Source organism: Chrysochloris asiatica, unplaced genomic scaffold (assembly GCF_000296735.1).
Source record: "Chrysochloris asiatica unplaced genomic scaffold, ChrAsi1.0 scaffold00033, whole genome shotgun sequence".
NCBI classification, from domain to species: Eukaryota; Metazoa; Chordata; class Mammalia; order Afrosoricida; family Chrysochloridae; genus Chrysochloris; species Chrysochloris asiatica.
This window is the reverse complement of record NW_006408551.1, coordinates 16,302,848-16,317,822: the sequence shown is the minus strand read 5'-3', so window position 1 is coordinate 16,317,822 and position 14,975 is coordinate 16,302,848. Positions and strand designations below refer to the sequence as shown.

The window sequence follows — 14,975 nt, the reverse complement described above, 5'->3', positions numbered from 1 at the left end:
ACAGTAAAACTGGAATATGAATCTTTGCCACAATTCTATTGATCTGAAGATATTGTGTAAAAATATAGGACATTTCTCTAAACCACCTCCTGCCTAGAATTTTCCACTCAGTCCTGAGTGGAAACAAAGCATGTTCTCTCCCCGATTATAGTCTTACACGATCACATGATGATTGTGGCACTGTGGCTGCACCATTTAGTCTTGGAACGGTTAGCATGGGCATTTGGCCATACCACACTGAACTGAATGACTGTGTTGGGCAGATTATCAATCTCTTTGTTAATGACCTCAATTAACACAATAACTAAGAGTGTTATTGTTACATGTCATTGAGTTGGTTCTGACTCATAGCAACCCTGTAGAGTTTCCAAGGAGTGGCTGGTGGGCTTGAATCACCGACCTTGTGATTAGCAGTCCAGTGATTATCTTACAGTGCCACACCAAAACTTTAATATTAAAACAAAACAAAAGATGCGTTTGGAATCAAAACATTAATGATCAAATCCAATTAATTTTGCCTTCCAAACATAATCATGTTTTCATGTTTAATTTTACAATTTTACATAATCATTTGCAGTAAGCTATTTAAATAAAAATAAACGTAAGCCATTTTTTCTTCATAGTTCTGTTTGGGTTTGGAAAGTATTCCGTTTTTATCACAAAACATTGCCAAGAAGGAGATGCTCTCAAGAAATATTACTTTTATGCATTAGAAATTTTGTATTTTCCATATGGAGCATATACCAAAAAACCGATGTGCCTTAAAGAGATCTTTTCCTGTTTTTAAAAACATGTCATTATGACAAGTTTCTAAGGAAAACAATTTCCCCCTCATGCACTCTATTAGCAGACTGTTTTTTGATAGTATTTTCTTCCCTTCTGACTCCAGGACAAAGCTACAATTATTATCTACAACATGCATTAGCGGATGTGTATTCCTAAACACTGAAGTTAAACTTCAGTTTAAACAAGGCAAGTGTCAAATTATAAAGGTCTAAAAAGTAATCATTAAAAAAAAGAAGAAGAAGAAGAAACATCTGGAGTGGGAAAGTAATAGAAATGAAAGTCTGATGATTTAACTTCAAAATTAAGTTTCCAAGTTCCTCAGTATAGTAAACCTTGATAGTACAGAAGGGCTTCTATCAATCTGGTTGTAATAGATTTTATTCTGATTTCTTTTAAGTCATCACTTACATTTCTAGAGTGCTACAAACTTGGAAAAACCAAAATGGACCCTTGTTTCCGATTCAGAACCCTCATGTACTTTACTAACAAATTAAATTGCATCCCTTTCCTTTGTATCACAAGCTCTTTAGTAAAAGACAACTGTCACCTCAAAAAGAGGGAAGGAAATGAATATTTTTATATCGACACATTGCAAATACCCCATTACCAAATAAAAGAGAATCTGGCAGCCTGAGAAAACAGCTGGGGTTTGTTAATAACGTCCAGTGAGCAACTGAACCTGAGCTACAGAATCTGGTTCTAGGATCAGTGTTAGGATCTCCAAGAAGCCCTGGTGGTGCATTGGTTAAAGCATTTGGACCTACCAGCTGCTCCTTAGAAGCAAGTTGTGGGCAGTTCTACTCTGTCCTACAGAGCCACTATGGGTCAGAAATGACTAGATGGAAATAGGTTTGGATTATTTAGTATCTCCAGAACTTTAAGTTTTTTCCTTAAAAACCATAAATCCATAATGGGGGAGGTGGCATTTTCCTTTTCTTGTTCATTTCCTTTCTCATAAAAGTATTCTGGAAGTAAAACATCTAAAAGCATCCCTGGCTCCCACACTGGTAGATTCTTCATTATTTGTTCCTTACATCTTTTCCTCTTGAAGTACTAGTTGCTTCACTAAGCACCAGCTGCATGGAACATTTCCTACGTGAAGATAATGTTTCTGTTATTTCACTGTAGTCTTGGGCCTTAGCTTTTCACAGCCACTTTCCATCACTAAATTCATTATGTGATGAGTTTCTTTCCTGGGCAGATTTGAGAAACCTAAGTGTTAGAAGTCTAATTTGGATTAACAGAAGAGTAGGTTACAGACTTCTACAGAGGTTCTGAGTACCCACGCATCGCTGTACTCACGCAGAAGCGCCACTGTTCAAGTTGACAAACAACATGTCACAACAAAATCTGTGTGCGCCATTTAACAAGTTTATAAACTGAAAGGTTCTCAGAACAGAAGGAGAATTCGAAAGTCCTTTAATATTATTTATAAGTAATTCTTAAGTGATACTCATTTGTCGTTGCTAAGTGCTGTCGAATCGGTTCTGACTCATAGTGATCCTGTATAGGGTTTCCAAGGAGCAACAGGTAGGTTTGCACCACCGGCCTTGTGGTTCACAATCTAGTGTTAACTACAGCGCTACACCATACTGGAGACAAGCGTACTTAGTCTGACACACGATTCAATCTTCTCATTCTAGATGTAACTATTGGTGGCTATAAGTAATTAAGAGTTCAGGCTGCCACTACTATTGACAAGAAAGTATACAGTGGAATTAAGCCTAATTTCATTCACCTATTGTGCACTTGGAGTCCTGGTGTGGCGCTGTGGGCTAATGTGTCAGACTGCAAAGTCATTTGAACTGCAAGGTTGGTGGTTCAAGCTCACCAGCTGTTCCTGGAAACCCTATACAGGGTCGCTATGGGTCGGAACAGACTTGACAACACTCAGCCACAACAGCAATCGTGCATTTGCCAGGCTCTGTGCCCCCTGCCCTCTACCAAGTCCTTAGTATGTATTCTCACTTAGCTCTCACAACAATCCTCTGGGAAATACGCTGTCATTATCACCTGTTTGCAAATGAGGAAAACTGAACCTGAACCTTTAAGTTAAATAATTTTCTCAGGATCCCACAGTTAGTCAAGTGGTAACGCTAGAATTTGAACCCAAATCATCTGAATACAAATTCTGAGCTCCCAGGTTAAAGTAAAAATCCCAAACAAATTGCTAAGTTGATTCTGACTAATGGAGACCCCATGTGCATCAAAGTAGAGTTGGGGTCCTTAGGATTTTCCATGGCTATTATTTTTGTGTAGCGTAGTGGTTACGAATCGGGCTGCTAACCTCATGGTCGGCAATTCGAAACTACCATCTGTTCCGTGGGAGAAAGAGGAGGCTTTCTGCTCCCATAAAGATTTGCAGCCTCGGAAACCCTGTGCAGGGTCACTATGAGTCGGAACCGACTCCACGGTACTTAACAACAATTACTTTGTGTGAGCTCTGATAGCATAGTGGCTATGAATCAGGCTGCGAACCATAAGGTGAGCAGTTCGAAACTACCAGCTGTTCCGTGGGAGAAAGATGAGGCTTTCGGCTCCTGTAAAGATTATAGCCTTAGAAACCCTGTACAGGGTTACTATGAGTCGGAACCAACTCCATGGCACATCACCCCCACCATTATTTTGCGAGTAAATCTCCAGGACTTTCTTCCAAGATGCTCCTGGGTGGACTAGATCCACCAACCTGTTTGTTAGCAGCCGAGCACGTTAACTGTCTACACCACCCACGCACTACTAACAATAGAAGAAAAATTGTTACTACATGCTATTGAGTCAGTTTCGATTCATAGCAACCCTGTATGGGATTTCCAACGAACGGCTGATAGTCTTGAACCGTGGAGTTTGCAGTTTGCAGTCCAGTGTTTATTCTCCAGAGCCATACCAGGACTCCTCATTGCAGCAGAAAAATTGTTGTTGTTGTGAAGTGCTGTCAAGTTGATTCCAACTCATAGTGACCCTGTACAGAGTTTCTGAGAGCAGCTGGTGAGTTTTAACCGCTCATCTTGTGGTTCAAACCGATCTTATGGCCCAGTGCTCATCCTACAGGGTAACACCAGGACTCCAGCAGAAAAATTAAGGTCTTACTTATAACACCTTTCGTTATCTTTCATCCTGTTTCACACAAAAAATAACTGAGCACATCAAAATAAAAGATTTGAAATCTAATTCAAATTAGAAAACAAACAAAAAGTTAGAGAAGAATCAAGAAAGCAGTAGAAACTCTCTTAACCAAAATCCAGCTAACATACTCACTGGATCACCAAATTAGGCAACCCTCCATTCCCTCTGGAATCAGGCATAGACGTGGCGCTGTGGGTTAATGCGCTGGACTGCAAAGTCGGTTTGGACTCCAAGGTCAGTGGTTCAAGCTTACCAGCTGCTCCTCAGAAATTCTCAGGGTCGATATGAGTCAGAACTGACTCAACGGCACTTAACAACAACAACACATACCAGGGAGACTTCAAAAAGTTTGTGGAAAAGTTGAATTAAAAGGTAATGAAACATTTCTACAAACTTTTTGAAATGTCTTCATACTTTTGTTTAAATTTTGATTAGCCCACTATTTCAATCACATCAGAGAAGAGAGTTACACAGTAGATAATTTTTTTCCAGACCCATTTCATGAAACCATAAGATTCATAGGATAGATTTTTTTCAAAAGCAAAAGAACTTGAAGAAATTAAAGACAAATAAAATGGAATGACTTAGATTTCAAACCATGTGCCTAGTAAATCCAGTGAGTTCAAAAATATACCTCAAATTCAAGGAAATCGGTGAATGACACTGTTGGGAAGAACTGAACTCATTATAAAGTGCAAGCACATTTCCTATGGAAAATGCAATAATTTATTTCTTTACTATGAGATTTCCAGCAAAGAATGCTCTATGACCTGAATGTCTACCGGTGACTGGCCGCTTACTCTACCCAACAGAAGATATGCAAGCAAAGAGGAAGCACACTGTCTAGAAAAAAATAGACAATTTCCTTTTATTTCCTCTTCAAAATAGAACAACACTTCTTTGGGGAGCATATCAGGGACTTGTAACAATTCACCACACAACAGTTTCCATTCTCATAGCCAGTAAAAATGAGAATGCCTGAGAAACTATGAGGATGGTTCGCATTTCCAGAAAGACAAGGGTTTCTGTGGTGAAACTCTCAAACGGGATTCTCACCCAGCATAAACATCAGGTGCTTGGAATCCAGATCCCCAGAATGAGTTGTTGTTGTTGTTAAGTGCCATCAAGTTGGTTCTGACCCATAGTGACCCTGTATAGTTTCCAAGGAGCACCTGGTAAGCTTGAACCGTCAACCTTGTGGTTCAAACTTTGCAGTTTAGTGCATTAACCCACAGAGCCACACCAGGACTCTAATGAACAAGTAAAAAACAAAACTTACACATGATACCTTTAAATTGCTCTGTATTCTACACCATCTTGTTCAAAACAACATTATGTATGAGAAAGAGTTATTGTTGTTAAGTGCCGACGAGTCGATTCCGACCCACAGCGACCCTATATAGGGTTTCCAAGGCTGTAAATCTTGACGGGAGTAGAAAGCTTTATCTTTCTCCTGCAAAGCGGCTGGTAGTTTCAAACTGCTGACCTTAAGGTTCGCAGCCCGATTCATAACCACTACGCTACCAGAGAAAGAGTGCTGGGCTATAAAGTCATAGAGATAAACTAAAATCAAAGGTGCAAACTGAGGGAAACTGAAATGCTAGCAGGAGCAAATTGGAAGAACTCGGTGGCCAGTTATAGAGTCATAAAAAGTTTCTGAGAAAAGCAGGGACATCCTTGTAGGATACCTAGAGAGATTATTGGGTGAACATTTTGGGATGGCCCAAAGCTAGAGGCAATGAAAGGTAGACAGACCAGTTAAGAGGCCATACTTGACAGGGGCTATTGTGGTAACTTCCATTTGCATTTGTTTACAATTTGTTTTATTTCATTTTAGCAACACTACTCTCATGACTTCAAAGAACCTGTTTATTTTCTATTATGTTGCCCAGTAGATAACTTATGTAAGTTTTCCTTATTGCTAAGTTCAATAGAGTAGAATGCCCTTTACAGAGTTCTCATGCTTAGAAAGTGGCAGATTTCAACTCGTATTTGATATGCATGCCAATATCAACTTAGCCAACAATGTGCTCACCACAGTATAATGAAAGCAGCACATCTTAACTTCTGGGATGAAGACAAAAAAAAGGGCCCTGCTAGCTTTCTCCTCATTTGTCAGAACATGCTCTCTGGGAGCCCTGAATACATGTAAGAAAGCAGACTCACCCTGAGACTGCCAAGCCAGAGAGGTCACGTGTAGACCACATAGTCAACACTCCCTCATGTGCCCAGACTTCCAGCCAATACTTCAAAAAAGTCAGACTCATCAGTAAAGAAGCTTCCAGATTTTAAACTCAGACATCAAGTCATCCTCAGTCACCTGAATCTTCCCAGCTGAAACCCCAGACACCCTAGAGCAGAGAGATGAGGCTTTGTGGCTCTGTGCCCTATCCACATTGTTGACCCAAAGAATCCATGGTTTAAAAAGCAGCAATGGATAACTGGAGCTGTAGATGCAACAAGGGAGGTGACATACCCACTGTTATGGGGCCCATACCTGGAAGATGATATTTCATTCTGGGTGACATATTTCAAAACATTAGGAAACCAACATGCTCAGGAAAGGATATTAAGAATCTCCCTTTATGAGAAATAATAATGAAAAAGACTGGAGATACTACTCAAGATCATCAAGAGAACAAAGGAAAGGACCTTTGTTCATTGTCCTCAAACATTTATAGGGCTATCTTGAATAAAAGTGAAACTACTTCCTTAGTATATTCCCACTAGGAATGCTGCCAGTATAGGAAGAGTTACGTGTTCAGCAGCTAGTAGAAAGGTTGGTGGTTTGAATCCACCTAGCCACTCCGCTCAGAAAAGGCTGGAAGTCTACTCTATGGAGTATTCTACTCTGTCACACGGGGTTGTTATGAGTCAAAGATCCACCTGATGACACCTAAAAGCCACACGTTAAGGACTGCGAATGGCTACTCCAGGCTACTCCACGGAGTCAGATGGAAGAATTTTCTAATGTTCAGAGCCTAGTTAAAAAAAAACCCAAAAAAAAGGCAGCCTTAAGAGGTAGTGAGTTCTTGAACATTAAAGGCAATCAAGTATATGGTGGATGATCACCACCTGGTGGGTATGTTTGGAGAGAATGCATTCATTGAATGGAAGATTGAATAAATGACCTTTCTTTAAGGTACTCTGTAACATTGAGATGTTTTTAATCTAAAGATCATCCCCGTTTCCTTGTGCTAAGAAATCTAATCCCAACACATGTTGAGCAGAGGAAAAAAAAAAAAATACAAGATGAATAAATTAAATGAAAGGCAATACCAAAGTATAAATAGAAAGCGATGCAGAACTCGAGGAGAAGGAATGGCAAACTAACAGTAAACTATAATGGAGTGTACATAGCAGGAAAGAAATGAAAGAAAAAAATATATATAGGGCATGAAGATTAAGCGAGGCAGATGGAAAAAGGAAAGCCAACACACTCATCACAGACTATGCTGAGGACAGAGAATCACCTTGCCTTTTTTGAGCAATGGTTCTGTTCATCTTTAAGGCTGTTTCTCCTCTGTTGGTGTGGAAGACCAGAGGGTCCTGGAGAGTGTAGCAGAAAAGGGAACACGGTTCCAGTCGTAAAATTAGCATTGCTCTTTAGCAATTGCATAATTTCTGGCTTCAAAGGATCCGGGATCCCTAAGACTATTGGTCAAGCGCATTTGCAGGGCTGCAATTGTCTCTAACATCAGTATGTGGCAAAGCAAGAAAAACTGGAAAAATGAACCCCATTTTATAATGAAGTCAGGGTAAAAAAAAACCACAAGCCACCTAGAAAAAGATGTTTCCACCACAAAGCCAGGGAGGAAATGAAAAAAGAAAATGGTTAAAAAGTTATCTCATACACATTTCATCTGCATTTTATCAACATTTGTAATCAACTTCCAAGGTTTCATAATACCCTTTAACCTTAGTTAAATTACTCAATCCAGCAAACAAGTCATCTCATTGTTACCCTAGTTGAAGGAAGAGTGGAGACTCTTTTCATGTTGATAAGAAATAGAAAAGAAGTCACTCCCAGGAAAGAACACTGTTGACTAAACTCCTGGAGTCTAATGGTTAGAAGCCCTGATAATCTGTCGCTTGCCTTAACCCTTTCAAAGATTCATCAAACCAGAAGTTAGAAATGCATGCCATGGGTGAAATAACAGCAAGTTTTTTCATTAAATAATTAAAAGCAAAAACAACAACACAGAGATTTTTCTTTACAAAACAAAAGAGAAAAGACAGAAGCCGTATCTTATTACTCACCCATTTCCTAGGTCTGCCTCTTGGCCGTTTTTCTCCAGTAGCTTCTGCTTTCTGAAAAATGAAAAAGGAAGTCATATAGCTTCTACCTGACATTATTTATATGTGCTGCACCAAGGGACACATTTCAAGCAAGAATGTTCTGGCTGGCGGATGAGGGAAAAGGATTGTTTTAACAACCTCTTCCTAGTTTCAGGTTCATTTTTGAGTAGACTGTTCTTCCCACGTTTTTCACTGGATTATACAGAGCCAGAATCCCAAAATCTCACCCTAAAAGATGGCAAGCTCCTCTGAAATATATGAAAATACCTTTAAAAAGCCATTTTCTTTTCTTTTTGCCCATAATTTAAAATAATAACCCTCACAATTGTACAAATTAGCATTTCTAATAACGAATGCTTCTTAAATGAACAAGACTTTCTTTCCATGTTGTAACTAACTAAAGCTACAAAATGCATATTGATGTATTACTTTAGCACTTCCACTAGTCCAAAGCATATCTAAATGTTAAAAATATGTAAGCATTTTAATTCAAAATAACAAATATTTGCTCACTTCTGCAGTGCTAACTCCCCATGCCTTTTCAAAAGCAATTATGTGTCCATCAGTTCATCAATCTAATGATTCTAGTGACCTAAAGCAGAGGGGAAAATAAAGGAAGGAAAAACAAAATCTGGCAGAGATGGAAATTACAGGTCTCTAAAAATAACCATTAATTTCAAAATACACATTATTAATTACAGTTTCACATGAAACAAACATAAACCTGACAAGAATCTACTTCTCACAACCTTGAGAGTGTGTTCTTGTTCTACTTGAACATATTTTTCTAGCACCAGCTGATTTTCCCCTTTTGAATTAAATTTTCCATCATCTACAAAGTAAATTTATCTTTGTCACCCTTCCTCCAACCTCAAATATACACCAACACATACACACATACATCACATACACTTATAAAAACATATGCTTCTTTCTACATTTTTAGGATAAAGAAATTTTAGTACACATTGTCTTGTGCATGAAGTCCTGATGTGGCTCTGTAGGATCAGCACCAGACTGGGAACCACAAGATCAACATTTCAAATCCACCAGCTGCTCCTCGGAAACCTGATACACAGTTCCTACAAGTTGGAACTCACTAGACCACACTTAACAACAATAACAAATCATGTGTATAAGAATCATTTCATTCCAGAACTATTCTCAGCACACACACATACACACACAAAAAAAACCCAAAACAAAACAAGAAAGTTTAATACATCAGAACTAGGATAATTTGCATTGTCATTTACTTTTGTCACCTGAGTCAACAGTTATTAAGTGCTGCCTAGTCAGTTCCGACTCACAGTGACCCTGTATAAGTTTTCCAAGGAGCTTCTGGTGGGTTTGAGCCACCAGCCTTGTGGTTCAAACCGACCTTTAGGTCCAGCGTTTATCCTACAGTGCCACACCAGGGCTCCTGAGTCAACAATAGTAGTAGCAGCCAAGGACTATAGACAACATGACTGTGACTCAGGGAGACCCTGTATAGGGTTTCCAGGGAGCAACTAGTGGATTTGAACTGCCAGCCTTGTGGTTCGCAGTCCAGTGCTGATCCTACAACACCACACTAGGAGTCTGAGTCAACAGTAGTTGGTACAAGAATACTAAACTGCAAACCACAAGGTGGGAGGACGGTCGGAGCCCACCAACCTCTCCAAGGGAAGGGAGAAAGATGAGGCTTTCTCCTCCTGCAAAGATCTACAGCCTCAGAAACCTACAACAGCAACTAATACACTGCGCCAAATGAGAATCTCCTTTCTCGCAGCAATCTGCTGAGTAAAAATAAATACACGAGGAAGCTTCAAAAAATTCCTGGTAAATTGGAATTGAATGATAATGGGATTTTTCATGAACTTTTTGAAGCTCCCTCTAGATGATAAAGTAAACTCTTGCCAGATAATATCCCTCTGATTTGGCATTACTATTCTATGAGTTAACCCAAACTCTATTAACACTAACATTACCAATAACCAGTGGTCATTGAGTCGATTCCAAATTATGGCAACCCCTAGTGTATCAAGGAGTCCTGGTGTTGCACTGTGAGTTAATGCGCCAGACTGCAAAGCCTTTTGAACTGCAAGGTTGGCAGTTCAAGCTCACCAGCTGCTCCTCAGAAACCCTACACAGGGTAGCTATGGGTCAGAATCGACTCCACAGCAACAAAAGTGTATTAAGGTGGAACTGTTCAGTGGCTTCATTTTGTTGGAAGTAGACTAGCAGGCTTTTCTTTCAAGGTGTCTCTGAGTGGATTGAACTATCAGTTTTTCAGTAAGTAGCTGAGCTAGTGAACCTTTAAATCTCATTTACTGAGGATTGAAAATGCTGCAGGCACTGGCCTACATCAGTCTAATTTGTAACATTTAATCCTCACGATCTTCCTGAGAGGTGAAAAAACCAACCAAATAAACCCATTACCAGTGAGTCAATTCTAAGTCATGGTAAGACTACAGGGCAGAATAGAACTGCCCAAAGCGTTTCCGACACTGAAGTCTTTTTGGAAACAGACATCTTACACCCATAGAACAACTGGTTGGTTTTGAACTAGAACTTTAGGTTCGCTACCGAGTACTTAACCACTGTTTCACCAGGGATCCTTCCTTACAAAGTTATTGTTGCTGTTAAGTGCCATCCAATTGCTTCTGACTCATAGCAGCAACCCTAGGTAGGATTGCGGTGTAGAGTTGGTGGGTTTGAACCGCTGACCTTGCAGTTAACAGTCCATTGTTGTTGTTGTTAAGTGCCCTCGAGTCCATTCCAATCCATAGTGGCCCTGTATAGGGTTTCCGAGGAGCAGCTGGTGAGCTTGAACCGATGACCTTACAGTTTAAACGGCTAGTCTGATGCATTAGCCCACAGAGCCACACCAGGACTCCAGAGTCCAGTTGTTGTTGTTAAGTGCCGTCAAGTTGGTTCCGACCCATAGCGACCCTGTATAGGGTTTCCAAGGAGAGGCTGGTGTGCTTGAACCGCCGGGAAATACTCTTTCTCTTGTTTTGTAAATGAGAAAATGAGTCTTAGGCAGATTAAGTAAATAACTCACCCAAGGTCACACACAAAGTTGGTAAGCAATAGAGCTGGTATCTAAACCCAGTTCTGTTTGCCTGTGTTTCGACTCTCCTAATAATACTGACTCCTTATTACACAAGCATTTGCTATCATAAGAAAATATTGTAGGAAACCTGGTAACCTTTAGGAGTTCTACTTGTCAGATCAGGGTTTTACTTTTGAATGGCTGCTTAATTGTCAGGGTTGAGTGGGATTGTCATTAGTTTTATTAGAAGGAATTAATTTTAATGAAACCCTTGTGCACTTGTGAATCACACTTTCTTTCACATTACTGTCTCAGGAAGAGAAGGGTTCTGACCGAAACAGATGCTACTTTGGAAAGCACAGGTTCAAATCTCTACTCTTGTCATTTCAGCTTTGAGCAAATCCCCAAACACCGTGATGTCCTTTCATCTGTAATATGTACCTAACTTCTCTTGTAAGGAGTCATCGAGGTTCTTAAAAAGTGTCAGAGGTACGTACAGATTGCTCAATAAATCCTTTCCTCCTAAAAAGGTGAACTCCTAAAAGGGGGAAGTTTTCTTACACGTTAACACAATCTCATAGATGGTTCCGTCCAAGAACTCTTTCATTGTACTCATCTGTCACCATTAGAAAGAAGCTTTGAAGAAACTCTGGCTAAAGCATAGTTGAGTTTTGAGTAGAAAATCTGTCCAACACAGGTGCAGCATCTGATTTAATCTTTGGGGGAGGGGGGGAGGGCCACTGTAAGGCTGCAGTTTACCCAGTAATAAATAACACAAACAAATAAGCTAAAAGTGCTTCTCCATGGAAATCCTGCGGAGGTGGGAGCGTAAGGAAATGAGGGTAGCCTTGACTGTAAGGCTGAAGGTACGGCACCAGCACTTTTTTATATAGTTGTTGTTTCAGGGGCTATGATGTGATCTGGGTGTATCTGAACCTGTTGGAAGGAAGGTTGCTTTCTAAAAGGGTTTCACTGCATTTCTAAGCCAGGGAAAATAAATCCCTCAAAGAAAGCAAGCCCTGCAAATAAGACAATTTTCAAACGGGCAGTTCATTTACAGAAGACCTTTTCAAAAATAAAATTCGCACCATTAACTAAAGGGCAAAATAACACAATTATCACTTAGACTTGTTAAAAGCAAACTTGCTCCTTAGTCATTCAGGCCAGTGTTACATGTAAACTGAAACCCTCTTCTGAGACTACATCTAGAAGAAACACATTAACTGTGCTATGTGGCGTCGATCTGGGAGGTTTTCATTGTTCTTGAAAACCCACAGTATTTAATCATTCTAATCAAACTCCACAAAACTTGCAAAGTAAGCCAGGATTTTAGTTTGTAAACCAGCATAGGTCCAAGATTTTTACTTATCAGAAAACAATTGACATTGGCTCCCCCCCACCCCACCCCACCCCTCCTTCCTCTCCCCGTGTTTAATGCTCTTTAAGATATTGTTTTTCAATAAAAGAAAAAAAATCATCAAGGGGTTTGTGTTGTTTCTAAAGTCAACATACACAATACTGCAAAAGTGTATATTTGGTTTTCCTTTGCCAGAGAAGACTCTGGTTCTATACTACAAACTCATGTGTAATGGAGATATAACTAATGGACATGGTGGGGAGGGGAGGAGGAGGGATCTAGAGACAAAAACTTCTGCATTGATGAGAGCTAAACACTTACAAGACTATTATCATCACTGTTACACTAATATTTTAACTATCGTCAACATTGTCTAAAAGACTGATCTTTCTTGCTTGCTTCTTCTAATCATATTTTTGCTTGTTTAAGTGTAGATTTAGAATTGTACATCAAATTTTATAACATGCTTTAAAATCAAATTCATAAAGGTATGTATGGATGGATAAATGTTAAATGCAATTATTTCTTTCTCTAAGACGTTCTGATAGCTCAGTTCTTAAATGTGCTCCACAGTTTAAACAGAGAGAGAAAGAGAGAACTTTTAAGAAATAAAATTAATATTCTAGCAAATACATCTCTTGAAATCGGTACCAGTGCACAGGTGTTCAATATATGTTTGCTTTATTAAGGGAGGAAAACACACTTGTCTATATTGTTATCACTCTGCAAGAGAAAGATGAGGCTTTCTGCTCCCATAAAAGATTAACAGCATGCCGCCGCCATCACTGCACTGTTTGTGGGTGCATGTCCTATTTCTCTCATCATCAGAGTTCTAAAGCTTGGTGTTATTGTTGTTAAGTGCCATTATTGTCAGTTCTGACTCATAGCAACCCTGTATATGCATACAGTTTCTAAGGAGCGGCTGGTGTGTGTTTGAACCTCTAGCCTTTTGGTTAGCAGTCTGGTGCTATGCAGGAAGTACATTGGTCAGGAACTGAATCCAGGTCTCCCATATGGAAGGTGAGTGAGTAATCTACCACAAAACCACCAATGTCTCCTGACTGCACTGTTGTTGTGTGCTGTCAAATCAATTCCGACTCATAACAACCCCATACGAATGACAGAGGAGAATTGTCCTGTACAGAGTACTGGGGCAGATCACTAGGTATTTTCTCCCAAGGAGCAGCTGGTAAGTACAAACAGCCGACCTTCTGACTATCAGGTAAATGCTTAACCCACTGTACCATCAGGGATCCTCAGAACTGCACTAGCCACTAAAAACCAAACCCAGTGGCGTCCTGTCAATTCTGATTCATCTACCCTATCGAACAGAGTAGAACTGCTACTTAGGATTCTCCAGACTGTAAATCTTATGGAAGCAGACAGTCTCATCTTTCTTCCATGGAGCAGCTGGTGGGTTCAAACCTCCGACCTTTCCATTAGCAGATGAATGCCTTAACCACACCGCCAGGGCTCCTTACACCTGCACAACCCCTGGTTAAATCAAAAAGAGGTAACACACATATTACAGCAACAAAAATAAAGTGTTTAAAGTATCTATTCAGTTCCACATTCACCTTTTTCTCCTGGAAGACAGAACAAAGATTCATAACAAAAAACACTTCAGAACCTAAGACAGTGAAATTCATTGTTCCATCCTTGTGCAAGCTATGAGGTTTCCAGGTTAGCTCTGGAGACTATAAAAACTCAACTAAGATGACAAGACAAGGAGCTCTGGTAGCGTAGTGGTTACGAATCGGGCTGGGAACTTTAAGGTCAGCGGTTCGAAACTACCAGCTGCTCCGCGGGAGAAAGATGAGGCTTTCTATTCCCGTAAAGATTTACACCCTCGGAAACCCTGTACAGGGTCGCTATGGGTCGGAACCGACTCGATGGCACTTAACAACAACAACAAGATGACAAGACAGGTTTTAAAGGACTTAACTGACTATCACGATCTTCACCATCCACCTAGCCACAAGAAAGAACTGAAATGCAATCGAACACCAATCTGATCCATTCTATCTCTAGCAAAATGATCCCAGTTGAGACTGGAATATAAAAATGTCCCAGGATGTAGGTCTGCCAAAGTATTGGGGAACTTTCAGTAAAAGATTTCAGTTGTTTATTTCCAGAGAATTAAAACTAGGAGTTACTTAAAAGTGTTACTTCATACAGAAATTCAAATTCATTCAAATTTTCCATATTTAGATGATCTTGGGTAACTCAAAGGCACTGCTAACAGAATTTGCTGATGCATTAAGGCATTATTCTTCCTGGCAAAGTGAAGAAAAAAATGAATTGTTCATCTAGTTAATTCAGCCTAAAATGTCAAGGTAATAGACAATAGGTGTTATTAAATGCCATTGAGTT

General features: G+C 39.8%; 1 protein-coding gene across 1 annotated transcript in view; it reads right to left on the bottom strand.

The window, feature by feature from the left end:
• Window positions 1–14,975, bottom strand: part of HMGA2 (high mobility group AT-hook 2) — a 178,255-nt gene that overhangs the window by 156,220 nt on the left and 7,060 nt on the right. The window contains exon 3 of the mRNA XM_006859609.1: window positions 8,170–8,220. Within this exon, the coding sequence (XP_006859671.1) occupies window positions 8,170–8,220 (51 nt within the window). The remainder of the gene's footprint in view (window positions 1–8,169; window positions 8,221–14,975) is intronic.